This window comes from Ochotona princeps, chromosome 19 (assembly GCF_030435755.1).
Source record: "Ochotona princeps isolate mOchPri1 chromosome 19, mOchPri1.hap1, whole genome shotgun sequence".
NCBI classification, from domain to species: Eukaryota; Metazoa; Chordata; class Mammalia; order Lagomorpha; family Ochotonidae; genus Ochotona; species Ochotona princeps.
Window position 1 is genome coordinate 2,403,858 of NC_080850.1, and position 14,785 is coordinate 2,418,642.

A 14,785-nucleotide genomic window follows, 5' to 3' on the forward strand; every position below is an offset into this window, starting at 1 on the left:
CAGGATTTGAGTTCCTGTACTTTCTCATCAACATTTGCTATTTTTTCTTTTCATAACAACCATAGTGGTTATGAAATAATATCTGTAGTTCTGATTTATATTTCCCTTAGGACTCATAATGTTGGGCATTTTTGGATGTGTTCTTGGGCATTTGTCTGTCTTTGGAGAAATGTTGATTCAATCCCTTACCCATTTGTAAATTTGATTATATGTTTTTACTATTGAGATGCAAGCATTCCTACATATTCTGGATACAAATCTTGTTTTCCGTAGATAATTTGCATTACTTCTGATTCTAGAATTTTTTTCACATCATTGATGCTTGGAGTTTGGAGTACAAAGGTTTTTAATTTAGATGGTATTCTGATCTTTCTACTGTTATTGCTTTTGTATATGTACATACAATTTCATCTCAACATAGAAGTTTTATTTTTAATACTGTTTACATAGTTGAGAGGAATGCATGTCCATGTGGCCTCTGATTATGGTGGAAATGGTGGGGTACGGAGGAAGGTGTGTGCAGTGTTTTACCCCTCCCCCCTTTCGTAGCTGCTGGGGAGTAGGGAAAAGAGACATCAAACTGCATCAGCATCTGGGGATGGGCATGGTCTTTGATGATGTCCTAGAGAACCCATTGTGGGAAAGAGTGTTCCGAGGGTGTTACTTAAGTGGTTTTGATAGTTCTGAGACATCAGTTTTGTTGCTCAAAGGTTAATAAATCTTTCCAAGGTCCGTTGGTTGACAAAGTCCACCTTAATGCATCGATGGAAATGTTGCAAAGCTTGACCAGGAGAACTGTCCAACCCTTTCTGCTCCCTGTCCTCTGATGAGGCTAGTTGATGTTGCCTGCTAGTTGATGTCCCCCATGTGCATCTGGGTATGTTCGCCACTGCACAGGCGTCAGCAACTGAGGCTGCCCAGTCCTGATACATACACTCCATGGTCAGACTACTCATCTTGTGATTTTCCCTGTGACTAGGGTCTGAGTCCAGTGGGCTGGAGTTCCCCACCTTCCCTCTTATCAAAACCAGAAAAAACAATTAGAATAGGTAACTGTGTTGGCATAATGGTGTAGTTAACACAAACTTAGTATTAACTAGGCCCAGAATGCACGCCAGTTACTTCCTGCTTTTTCCCAGCAGTGTAACATTTGCCTAGGTACTGGGCAGTCTAGGTGATTGCCTACAGCTGGGGTTATTTCAATCTTTTGTGTATGTATATCCAGTTATCCTAGTACCATTTGTTGAAGAATGTTCTTTGTTTTTGGAAACCTTAGCGAAAATTAGTTAACAGTAAATTTATGTGTATTTTTAGAGTTTCTTTATAACTGTATACATTGTCTCAATAACTACCTTTAAAGTACTAAGTTTTGAAATTGAAGTGTTTAAATCAAAACTCTGTGTTCTTTTTATTTGATTTTGTTGACCTTTGCATTAAAATTTTAAAAATTAATTTATTTTTAATCATTGAATTCATTTCTTTGCAAGTTGAATAGGCCTTTTATTTTTCAAGATGATTTTTCCCTTTTTAAATTATTATTTTCATAGTATTTTCATTTTATTGTACAGTTCCGTAGGCCCTGAGATTAACCCTACCTCCTCCCCAATCTCCCCCACCTCGCCCCGAGTTCTCCCATATCATTACAACAGCATAGTTCCTCATAAACAGTTATAAGTCCATCATTGTGGGCATGGACAGTGGCAGAGAGTCCAGCATCCCATTGTCAAGACACACCCAGCAGTGTCACTGGGAGTCCATCCTTAATCCGAAAGTAGAGATGCATACTGCACTGTATCCTCGTATCTGGACATGTCAGTCTCTACTACACAGTCAATAAAAATCCCCCTATGTGAAAAGCCACAAAACAAAATCAACAACAGGAAGAAAAAAATAGGAACTTACGACACCATGAAGTTAAATAACATGCTGCTAAATAACTAATGTGTCCCTGAAGAAATGAAAAAGAAAATCAAGAACCTTCTTGAAATGATGCCTACTGTATGATCTATGAATCATTGAAGAATTTAGTGAGAAAAAAAGTGTTTTGAAGAAATGAAACCAAAACCAAAAATATCAAAATCCATGAGATAGTTTTCACTGATCTTTGTTGGTGAAATGGATCTCTTACAGGTAACAAATAGATGGGTTTTGTGTTTTTAATCCAGTCTACTAGTTTGACATTTCATTCATGTAAACCATTTGCATTCAGGGTAAATATAAGTAGGTGGTAATTTGGTCCTGTCATTTAGCATTGAGTTAGTCTTCTGTTGTTATTTTACTGGGACGTTCTTCACATTGGCCTTTCGCATTGATGAGAGCTATTCCTCTTCTCTGTCGAGAACATCTGTAAGTATCATTTGTAGGGCAGGTGTGGAAGTGGCATATTTTAACTTTACTGTGGAAGAATTTTATTTCATTTTGAAAGACAAAGGAAAGCTTTGATGGGTATATTATCCTGGGCCGACAATTGTTTGCTTTTAGAATCTGGAATATGTTGCTCCATTCTCTTCTTGCCTGTAGAGTTTCCTGTGAGAGGTCTCCTGCGAGTTTAATTGGCATTCCTCTATATGTCAGTTGATTTTTTTTTTTCATGAGCACATTTAAGAGAGCTTGATTATCATGTGTTGTGGTAAAGATTGCTTTTGGTCAACCATGTTGGGAGTTCTGTGTCCTTACTGGATGTTGTTTCTCAATTCTTTCACCAGATTGGGGAAGTTTTCTTTTATTATTTCATTAAATACATTTTTAAACCCAGCTTCTCTTTCTGCACCTTTTGGAACTCCCATAACTCTTATATTTGGCCTTTTAATAATGTCTCTTAATTCTTGAATACTTGTTTTAGTTTGACCCAGCTCTACTTCCAGCTTTTTGATTGTTTCCCCATTGTGACAAGAAATATCTTCCAATTCTGAGATTCTTTCTTCTGCCTTCTTCATCCTATTATTGAGGCTTTCCATTGAAAAAAAAATTTTTTTTACAACATTATGGAGTTAATTGACACGGTATTGAGTGACCAATATGTTAGAAAATGCAAGTGCTTAACCACATCCTGTGACTACTTCATTGACATTTCAATTTTAGTTTATACACAACTGGCTGCTATATACCTTAAAATGGTTATGGGGTACTATTCAGCTGTCTTGTGTCTATTTTCATTTTTATATTTAGCAGTTTATAGTATTGAAGCATAATTTTTCCATTGAATTTTTAATTTGCTCTATTGTGTCCTTCATGTCCAATAATTCAGCTTGATTTTGTTTCAGTGTTGCTATTTGCTGTGTGACACATTCCTTGAATTCTTGTGTTGCCTGCATGTGCTTCTCATTGTTGATAAAAAGCTTTTTTTATTGAAAGAAATTTTTTTTACTTTTTTTGATAAAAAGCTTTATAACAAGTGTTTTGAATTCTGTATCCCCCATTTTCTCGATGTATGCCTCAGTTAACTCTCATGTTGGCAAAGGCTTTTGCTCCTTTGCACGGGAATCTTCAGTAATATTCATTGTGCTGTTGTCTCTTCTTTTGCTCTTAGTCATTGTACTTCTGGTTAGCAGATTCTTCTTCTTAGGGCAGGTTTCCAAGCTGTGTCACCCACAGGTCTGCAATTCAATTTCACTTACTGTGTTTGGTACACATTTTTTTGTTTGCAGTCGCTTGTGCCACTCCCTCCAGCAAGCTTCAGATCTGGGTTCTTATGTTAGATTTCCACCATGGTCTCTGTAGCCTAGCTGTTGGCTCAAAACTCTGTCTCCTATGATCTCACACTGTTGTTGCACTGTTGTCTGTGTAACATTTTTGGTTTTCACAGTTCCCAGGATTAGTGAGATACCAGGTGTCCTATATAGCTAGGTTGCTGGTGGTGCTGATCTTGCTGGAACTATTGGCTGTTAGATCTGAGGGCCACACAGACCTATTTTGAGTCATAAGATGCCAAAGTTAGTATTAGTTTTGATGTGGGACCGATGCAGTATAATGAGCTTAGTTTTGCTCACAGCTCAGCACATGTGTAGCTCACTGTTGTCCTTGCAATCTCAAAGCCTTTGCCACACTGTACAAAATGGCACCTGATGTGCAACTTGTAGAGTTCTTGATCTGCTGGCCATTAGGTCTGATGGCTACCTGGACCTATTTTGGGTGGAACCTGTAGGTTGCCACATTGTTTCAATTCACTAAACCTGAAATGAGTTCTCTCTCAGCTTAGTGCATGTCGTAGTCCTGTCCCATATCCATTGCCTCCCTACACAAGATGGCACCCAATTTGGCTCTACTAGTGGCTTGGGCTGTGGCATCCAACCTATTCCCTCACCGCCTGTTTGGGATCTGCTGCTCTGTCTCTGCCTCTGGTCAAATCAGGTAAAGCAGCAGGACGGGCAATTCTTTGGGTTCACCTCCCAAGTTCCTGGTGAATGCCTGTTCCCACCTGGCTGCTGGTGGAGTTCCGGCTGCTGGTGGATTTCAGATCACCATTTGCTGAATGTCACTGGCATAATGAGTAATTGCAACACCACACCATTTCTGTTATTTTCCTGTATCCATCAGTCTCCAGGTGCCCCTTTGCCATCAGTCTGTCCTCTCCTATTTCCTGGAATGTGCCCTCTTTACTTCACTCTGGCTAATGTTTCTGTGTCTGTTTTTTTCATTAACATTTGAATTTTAGGGTCAGCTTGTCTGTTTCCACGCATAAACACACAGAAAAAGTCAATTACAGTTTCGTTGATGGTCTTGTTGTATTTATAGAACAGTTTAGGGTCATCATGTTAAAAATATCTAATTTTCCAATTCATGAACATTATAAGTCTTTGTATTTATGCATATCTTCTTTAATTTCTTTCAACTATATAGGTCTATGTAAAAATTCATGATTTACTATCCGTACGAATCTTACCTGTTTACCTATTTACTTATTATAGAGGCAGAGGCAGTAAGATCTGCTGGTTCAATTGCCATATGCCCACAGTAGCTTGGGCTGGGCCAAGCCAAAACTGAGAGTTTAGAACTGAACCAGGACTCCCTGTGGGGGCCAGTGACTAACTCCCTTTAACCAGTTATCTGCTGCCTCCTAGGGTACCTGTTAGGAGACAGCAGTTGGAAGCAGAGCCAGGACTTGAACTGGAATGGGGGTGTCTCAAGTGTCTTTACCTCCAGACTTGCTTTCACCCACCCAATGTAGATTTATTGGTAGTATATAGCAGTTAATTTCATTTTTTTTTAAAGTATTGCCTCTTCATAGGGCTGTAGATTTGTTTTTTGTTTTTTTTTTGGTTTTATTTATTTATTTATTTTTATTGGAAAGGCGGATATACAGAGAGGAGGAGAGACAGAGGAAGATCTTCCATCCGATGATTCACTCCCCAAGAGGCCGCAACGGCCGGTGCTGCGCCGATCCGAAGCCAGGAACCTGGAACCTCCTCCAGGTCTCCCATGCGGGTGCAGGGTCCCAAGGCCTTGGGCCATCCTCAACTGCTTTCCCAGGCCACAAGCAGGGAGCTGGATGGGAAGTGGAGCTGCTGGGATTAGAACTGGCACCCAAATGGGATCCTGAGGTGTTCAAGGCAAGGACTTTAGCCACTAGGCCACACCGCCGGGCCCTAATTTCATTTTTATATTTTGATTTGTTCTACATCCTTGATGAACTCATGCATTAGTTAATGATAGATTTTATGAATTTCCTATATATTTTAAAAGTATAAGATCTTATGTACAAATTGTGGTTGTTTCTTCTTCCTTTATAATTTGAGTGTCTTTTATTTCTTCTTATTTGATTGACCTACTTAGAACCTCTGATACAATGTTTAATGACTTAGGCAAATATTCTTGTCTTGCTTTTTAAGGAGAATGCTGCTGCTGCTGCTGCTTTTTTAAAGATTTACTTGTTTTAAAGGCGGAGTTACACACATGCACAGAGAGAGAGAGAGACAGTGTTGGAGAGATCTTCCATCCTTTGGTTCATTCCCCAAATGGCCACAATGGCTAGAGCTGGGCTGGTTTGAAACTAGCAGGCAGGAGCTTCTTCCAGGTCTCCCATGTGATTGCAGGGTCCCAAGGGCTCGGGCCATTTTCCACTGCTTTCCCATGCCACAAGCAGGGAGCTGGATGGGAAGTGGAGCATTTGGGACACAAACTAACTCCCACGTGGGTAGGATTCTGGTGCTTGCAAGTGGAGGATTAGCCAGTGTAGCCATCATACTGGGACCTAAGGTGTGACTTATGTAGGTTCCCTTTATAAGGGAATTTATTTATTTTTAAAATAAATTGCATTATAGGAGTTGGTATTGTGGTGTAGTGGATTAAATCATTGTTTGTGATGCTGGCATCCTTTATTGGAGTATTGGTTTGAGAACTGGTTGCTTGGCTTCTGATCTTGTTTCCTGCTGATGCACCAGGAAGGCGGTGAAAGGTGGCCTAACTACTTGTGCCCGACACCCGTGTCAAAGACCAGGCTGGAATGCATAGTTCTGGTTCAGCCTGGCCAAGTTCTGGTTATTGGCCTTCTCTGGTGGGGCTGCTGGGGTCCCTTTCTGTACATATTTGTCGCTTCATCTCTTTCTGTTGCTCTGCCTTTCAAATAAGTAGATAAATCTTAAAAAAAAATCTTGTGGTTGTCAGTTATCAATGTGTATTGAGAAAAGTAGTTATCCATGTTAATATATAAAATAGGATAAATTATTACTGCTTGCAATTTCTAGAGATTTATGTATTTATAGATATATTTTCCTTTGTAGGAAAAAAATACAAGCTTTTAAAAAATTTATTTAAGTAGAGAAAGAGTGGGGAACAAAGAAAGCTCTCACTTGCTAGTTTGTATCCCAGTTGTCTGCAGTGACCAAAGGCGGCCTTGAAATGCAGTCGAGGTCTCCCCAGCTGAGTGGCAATCCAATTAATTGAGCCGCAATTACTCTTCCCAGGTTCTGCATTTGTAGGAAGCTGGAGTCAGAGCGGGAAATTGAACCCAGATATTTTAATATGGGATGCAGCTATCTTTTTTTTTTTTTAAAGATTTATTTATTTATTTTTTTTATTGCAAAGTCAGATATACAGAGAGGAGAGACAGAGAGGAAGATCTTCCGTTTGATGATCCACTCCCCAAGTGAGCACAACGGCTGGTCCTGCGCCGATCCAAAGCCGGGAACCTGGAACTTCTTCCGGGTCTCCCACATGGATGCAGGGTCCCAAGACTTTGGGCTGTCCTCGACTGCTTTCCCAGGCCACAAGCAGGGAGCTGGATGGGAAGTGGAGCTGCCGGTACTAGAACCTGCGCCCATATGGGGTCCTGGCACATTCAAGGCAAGGACTTTAGCCGCTAGGCCACTGTGCCGGGCCCAGGATGCAGCTATCTTAATCATTAGGGTAAATACCCACTTCCCAAAATGCAGTTTTTAATTAACAGTTCAGGAATGTAGTTTTCTTGTGTTAAATGAGTATCTTTTTTCTTCTACTTGACAGAATTGAATAGCTTCTAGGAATCTTTAAGTGAATTATTTATCTTTGTATTTCAAACAGAAGGATGCCACGAAGAAAGAAAAAAGTTAAAGAAACTCCTGAATCACAGAACCTGGAGAAAGATGAAGACACTACAAATTCTGTCACTATGAAGAGGAAGCGAAAACTTGAGGATGCATTCATTGTCATATCTGATAGTGACGGAGAGGTTAGTATTCTAAAAAGTGGAGCCTGGGTCTCAGATTAGAATTATTGTTGGTTACTTGGTTTTGCAACTTGTTAATACAGGCTTGCCAAAACCAGGAAAATTTTATTCAGTTTCATTTTGATTTGTAAATGAACTTAAAATTACTTAAAGGAAAGGAATCATCCTTTTTGACTGAGGATGGATCATAGTTCTCCAGTTTTATGATGATATTAATCCAAGATGATATTTTAAGGCTATGTGAATAGTGTAAACCAAATGTAAATCTTAATGTGCCTAGAAAGGGCACAAAAATATGAATTCATTTAAGTAAGTAGATAGGACCTATCCAAAATAGCACCAGCCATTTGTAACTGTATAGACACAAATTAAAAAAAAAAATCCTTTCCTCTTCTGCAGTAGTTTAGTGTCTGTTGAATTAGCACAGCAATGCAGCATTTGCATCATTGTAGAAAGTCTAATTAGAAAGTTCTTTAGGTCTCAATTTCTCTTTTGTCTCATATTTCTATTTGTTCAATGGAGTTTGTTTATTTCACCTGCTAGCCACATTCTCCTGGATTGTATTTGCATCATTTTACCTTCTCCTTATTCTATTTTTTTTCTTTTGATGTTTACATAGTTGACAAGGATATATATCCATGAGGGCCACTGATTAGGGTGGGGAGGGTCAAGGTATAGGAGAAGGTGGGTGGGACAAATGCTTCCAATTTCTTTTTCTTGACTTTTCTCCTGTATTGGGTGGATGGAGAGGGATGATGGGGAGACAGTGGGCTGTTCCTAGGGGCCTAACCACACCGGCACTCGGGGAGGGGGGATGTCCGTTTGATATAATCTTAGAAATCCCGATGTGGACAAAGAATGTTCTGAAAGTATTGCTTGAGTGATTTTGATACTTCTGAGATGCTGTTAGTTTCATTGCTCCAGAGTTGAGAAAATCCTTCCAAAGTGTCTCTGTCTGACAGAGTCCTACCCGAGTGCACGCACTCACCCAGACACTTGCTGCCAAAGTTCAGCCAGGAGAGTTGTCCATCCCGTTCTGTGATCCATCTTCTGACTTGGCACTCAATGTCCTCTGCAGGCCAAATGAGGTGGCTGTCTTGTTCCGCATATGGAAGTGGGCATGTTGTCCACTGCACGGGCATCAACAATTAAGGAGATACAGTCCTAACACATGCATTCATTCCTAAGTTGAACCTATGATCTTCTCTGTGGCTGGGGTTTTGAGCTCAGTGGTCCAGTTGGGCAGTCCCCCCAGGAGACCTCACCTGGGATGGCGCCAGACCTGACTCTTTTTTTTTCTTTTTTAAGATTTATTTATTTTATTACAAAGTCAGATATACAGAGAGGAGGAGAGACAGAGAGAAAGATCTTCTGTCCGATGATTCATTCCCCAAGTGAGCCGCAACGGTTGGTGCTGCACCGATCCGATGCCGGGAACCTGGAACCTCTTGCGGGTCTCCCACGCGGGTGCAGGGTCCCAATGCATTGGGCCGTCCTCGACTGCTTTCCCAGGCCACAAGCAGGGAGCTGGATGGGAAGTGGAGTAGCCAGGATTAGAACCGGCGCCCATATGGGATCCCGGGGTTTTCAAGGCGAGGACTTTAGCCGCTAGGCCACTGTGCCAGGCCCCAGACCTGACTTTTGTACTTGCCAGCCAGTATAGGATCAAGTTCAGTCTGTTACCTGCATCAGCCTAAGCTGATGATTGTAGTTGCCGGGTCAGTTTTGTCCCCAGCCCCATGTCCTATGCAAACCAATGGGTGCTGTGGCCCATCCCAGCCCAGTGTGTCACAGACCTGGCCCCTATGCACACTAGTGGGAATTGCAACCTAGTTAGGGTGACCTTCAGTAACCCCTACCAGGTCTGTGTCTAGCCCCAGTTCCTACATGTGCCAGTTTCTAGTGCGTACTAGTCAGGTCTGTGCCACGTCCCAGTTCGGTTCTTGTATACATTAAAGAAAAATAAAGGTTTGAGGTCCTTTTTCTTTTCGTGTGAGGTGGGATCATATTTTTCTCTTAAAATTTTTGAAAAATATGTATTTGAAAAACAGAAACAGAGGTCTGTCTGTCGGCTTGCTGTCTGACTGTACAGTAGAGGGTATTGGGTCAGGCCACAGCCAGGAGCTTGGAACCCAGTCCAGATCTTCCATGTGGGTGGTGGCAGTCTAAGTACTTGAGCTATCACCAGCTGCCTCCCGGTGTGTACATTAGCTGGAAGCTGGAACCAGGAGCTGAGTAGGAACTTGAATCCAAGTACTCTGATATATTGTGGACATCTCAAACAGGCAGAATATTATCTGCTATACCAAATATCTGTTCCTTTTTATTGTTGCAAAGTGTATATAACATTACAATTGCAATCTTAACCATTTTAAGTGTACAGTTCATTGTACACTTTATTATTTATTTACTTAAAAGGCAGAGTTAGAGAGACAGAGAGGTATCTTCCATTTATTGGTTCATTCCCCAAATGGCTATAGTTGAAGCAAGGGGTTTCTTCCAATTTTAGAATATGTGCTGCCGAAGCGAGCACACAAGGGGTTTCTTCCAGATCTCCTGTGTGGGTGTAGGGGCCCAAGGATTCCTGCTTTCCTAGGTACATTAGCAAGGAGCTGAATGGGAAGTGGAGCAAGGCAAGATTGGAGCCAGTGTTTACATGGGATACTGCCATGTCAGCGTGGCTTCTCCCATTATGTCATAATGGTCTCAACTTCTTTATTTTCTGCCCTGGAAACTGCTACTTTTAATGACAACCACCCTGACATATTTGTTTTTTAATAGGAACCAAGGGAGGAGAATGGATTGCAGAAAACAAAGACAAAACAGTCTAACAGAGCAAAGCGTCTGGCTACAAGAAAAATTGCACGTATGTTTTCAAATTTGTGTTGAGAATGATTTGGAATTTAAATTATAGATTTGATACTTTTGTATTATAAGTTCTTTAAATGATTTGCTTCCTGTTTATCTTGGAGTCTATTAAAATTTTAGGAGTTGCTTATAGAATTACCTGCAGTTTAGATTTCGTAGAGGCCGAATGTTGAAATTTAAAGTGTGACCTCCTTTCATAGTTGGGGACAGTTGGGCTTGGATCCTTGTGTTATGCCTTGTTGCATGAATTTTGGGTCATGTATTGCCTTCAGCTCTTCCCTGTTTGCTCATCAACAAAACACAATAAAAATTTACTAAGCACTTACTTAGAATAGGTTTGAAAAATGGTACCTCTGACTATTTTTGTGATTGGAATCCTATGCTGTGGAACTTGGCTAGTGGCATTTGGCTAGTGGGTAAAGTCACTACTTGAAACACCAGCATTCACTATGGCCACTGGTTTGAATCCTGGATGCTCTGGGTTCCAACCACATGATCTTGTGATTTCTCCTGAGTTTGGAGTGTGAGCACAGTGGTCCAGTTGTGGAGTTCCCTGAGACCTCACCTAGGAGGTCCTCAGACCTGACTGTCATGTTGTGCCAATTGATGTGGGGTCAGGTTCAGTCCGTCTCCTGCACCAGCCAGCAAATTTTATCAGTGGGAGTACAGTTGCCTGGTTAGTCCTGCTCCCAATCCCAGCTCTCATATGAAGCAGCAGGTATGGTTTAGCCCAGTCTAGCCTGCTTCCAAGCCTGGTTATTGCGTGTACTGGTGGGTGCTGTGGCCTGTCAAGGCGAACCTGAAGAACCTTGCCAGTGAGTGCCGTAGCTTAGCCCTGCCTGGCCCAACCCATCCCCAGCCTCAGTTTTTGCATATACCAGTGGGAGCTGCAGCCTAATTTGGGAAACCCCTTATAACTCCTCCCAGGCCCACTCATTTGTGCCAGCAGGTGCTGTGACCCAGCCTGGCCCACACCCAGTCTCAACTATCATGGGTGCATACTGCAACCTAGCCAAGCCCATCCCATCCCAAAGCCTGACTCTCATGCACCCTGGTGGGTGGTGCAGCTTTCTCAAGGTAGCCTGGAAGAATTCCTTCCTTCCTGGCCTATCCCAATCCTGACCTTCTTGTGAGCTGGTGGATAATGCGACTTAGCCCAGCCTGTCCCACACTCATACCCAACTCTTATCACACTGATGGGTGCTGTGGCCTGTGGTTTTACCCCAAATAACCCTGCCATTCCTATCTCCAAGTCCTGGTTCTTGCCCATGCCAGAGTCTGCTGCAGCCTAACCTGGCCCAGCCCACCCTCAGTTTCAGTTTTTGCTGGTGGGTGCTGTGACCTACTCCAATCTGGCCTGCCCTAGTGCTTGCATATACTAGTGGGTGCTGAGTCCTAATCAGGGTGACCTCAAAAAACCACTACCAGTTCTATCCCCAAGCATGGCTTTCAGTGCTGGTAGGTGCTGCCACCTATCTTTGCCTGTCTGTCCCCAGCCCCACGTCTTGTACATTTGAGTGATACCTTGGTGTGATCCAGTTAGGCTCCTGGATTCCCCCTTCTTATCTACTCGTCTCAACTCCCTTGATTGCCTAAAGTTGTAGTGGCCTGATTTGTGGAAGCCCCTAGCAGTCATTCTGTACATGTCAAAAGCCCTTGGTGGCTCTTATTTCTGTTGGTCTCCAGATCTGCTTCCCTGGCAATGCATGTCCCCCAACGCCCCCTATTGGTAGCTTATGCTGGCAGTAGTGCTGGGCCTGAAGCATATGGGAGGTCCCGGCAGCCTGGTGTATGGGCTCCATGCTATTTTCCTTTTAAACCGTTTATTTTTCCCCATTCTCATTCTTCATCTAGGATTTCAGTTACGTGTATTTTAGGGAGTTTGCTGTTTTCTCATAGCTCTTCGTTATTATCTTCTATTGTTGAATCTACTTTTCAGTCCATTGAATTCATTCTTTATCTCCATTAACATGTTTTTCATTTTCAGCAATTTATTTTATTATTTAGCATAGTTGTCATCTTTCTGTTGAAATTTTCCATTTGTTCATGCTTCACTAAACTTTTAATGTTAGTAATATTCTTTCAAACTCCTTATCTGATTTTATAAAATATGAGTCATATCTGAGTTTGATTCTGTTAATTATTTTGTCTCTTGACAGTATTATTTTTCCCTCTTGCTTTAATATATGTTTCATAATTTTTGGTTAAAAAACTGTATTCCAGTGAGACTGGCCTACATTCAGAACTCAATTAACAATACCTGCTGGTGTGGATGTGGGGAAAAAGGCACCCTCCTTCACTGCTGATGGGAGTGTAGGCTAGTACAACCACTGTAGAAATCAGTATGGAGAGTGCTTGGAGAATTACAAATAAACTTGCCATATGACCCAGCTATCCTGCTGCTAGGAATATACCCAATAGAAGTGAAATCTGCATGTGAGAAGGGGATCTGTAATCTATATTTGCAGCAGCACAATCCACAATAGCAAAGACATGGAAACAATCCAGATGTGCGTTCAAAGAAGAGTGGTTAAAGAAACTGTGGTACATCCACTCCATGAAATATTATTCAGCTATTAAGAAGAATGAAATTATACTATTTACAACTAGGTGGTCCCAACTAGAGACCATTATGTTCAGTGAAATGAATCAATCACAAAAGAACATACCGTATGTTCTCTCTTATATAAGGAAACCAACATGGATAGTGTTAACATCAATAATCCAGTCCATACTGTTTTTTGTTTGTTTGTTTGTTTGTCTGTATCCCATGTGTTTTGGTGTTTTTTATTTCAGTTTGGTTCATTCCAAATAATCTCTTTTCTCTTGTCAAATTCATCACTGACTCATGGATTACACGGTGGCATCATTTTTCCCAAGAGAATTTTCGTGTTTCCTTTTTGTCACTCGTGTTGGTTACTCAGTGGCGCATTTTTTCATGGTGCTGTAATTTGTTGATGTTGTAGCTGTTCTAACTCATACCAGTTATTGACCTTGTTTCATGACTTCTCAATTATGGAAATATATAGTGGTGGAGTACTGGGGCCTACTGGAATAATGGAACGTACATCTGTGCTTTCAGATGGGAGATGGATTCCCAATGAAACTGTTGGACATGCATAGACAATGGGATGCTGGACTGTCTGACATTGTCTGTACCAACAGTGTTGGGGTACACTTAAATAAGAGACTGATAGAATTATGATTCCTTATGAAGGGCTACACTATTGTAGTAAAATGGGGAAAATCTGACGGGGGGTGGGAGTTTGGAGGGAAATCCCAGCCTATATGAAACTGTACCACATAATTCAAAATTCAAAATAAAAAAAATATTAAAAAAAAAACTTTGTGTAGAGTAGCAGAGGTTGAGATAAACCATATTTGTACCTGGAAAGCAAATTTTTGTTGTTGTTGTTAAAGCTTTAACTTGCGGGCCTTTTGTATGTGTTGTTGAGGAGTTGGAAATTGAGTCAGATTAAGTTTGCAATTTAAGTTGCATTTGGATATTTTTTTCTGAAGTTAGTCACTTTCATAGGTTTCAGATCTCTGGTGTAACCTTTTTGCTGGCTGGCTTGCAGCAGGGTTTTTTGCCCGCTCAAACTCTCCCCAACTCTAAATTTTAAGGTTTTCCCTTGCATTCAAAAAAGGCCACAATGATCATGCCTGGTTCAGACTGAAACCAGGAGCCAGTAGCTTCATCCGCATATCCCATGTGAGGGGCAGAAGCCCACACACTTATACTATTTTCAACTATTTTTTTAGGTGCATTAGCAGGCAACTGGATTGGAAGTGGAGCAGCTGGAATTTAAACCTGCACCCGTATGGGATGGGGTACCCCTGCTCCCTTCCCCTAACCCTGAGCTTTTTACAGTAGACTAATGTACTTTTTTTTTTTAATATTTACTAGTTTGATGTTTGTGAGTGGGTGAGGTACTTCTTTGCTGTTCTTTGCTGTTCTGTGCCTCTGAATCAAGGAGTTCTGTGCTTCTTTGCACTGTGCCTCTAAATCAAGGAATTTGAGAAACTTTACATTGATTTTCCTGTTCCTGGTTGGTGTAGGTCTTCTGATGATTTGCGCTTACACATTTTCCTCTCCCTGTCCACAGAGTTAGAGAATTATTTAATATTTTCTTTCCCCAGCTGCAGTGGGACTTCGCCCTTGGTTTAGGAACCACATTTTCTTCCAGCATCTTTAGAAAAAAATATCATTTTATTTTGATGATCTTTACATAATTGATTAGGGCACAAAGGGTCAAGGGCTACAGGAAAATGGGT

At 41.3% G+C, this 14,785-nt stretch overlaps 1 protein-coding gene across 3 annotated transcripts in view; it reads left to right on the plus strand.

Annotated features, from left to right (window-relative positions):
* Window positions 1-14,785, plus strand: part of UIMC1 (ubiquitin interaction motif containing 1) — a 94,099-nt gene that overhangs the window by 11,081 nt on the left and 68,233 nt on the right. For all 3 annotated transcript variants that reach the window (XM_004587388.3, XM_058677218.1, XM_058677220.1), the window contains exons 2-3: window positions 7,498-7,645; window positions 10,424-10,508. In XM_004587388.3, coding sequence (XP_004587445.2) covers window positions 7,502-7,645; window positions 10,424-10,508 — 229 coding nt within the window. In that variant the 5' untranslated portion in view covers window positions 7,498-7,501. The remainder of the gene's footprint in view (window positions 1-7,497; window positions 7,646-10,423; window positions 10,509-14,785) is intronic.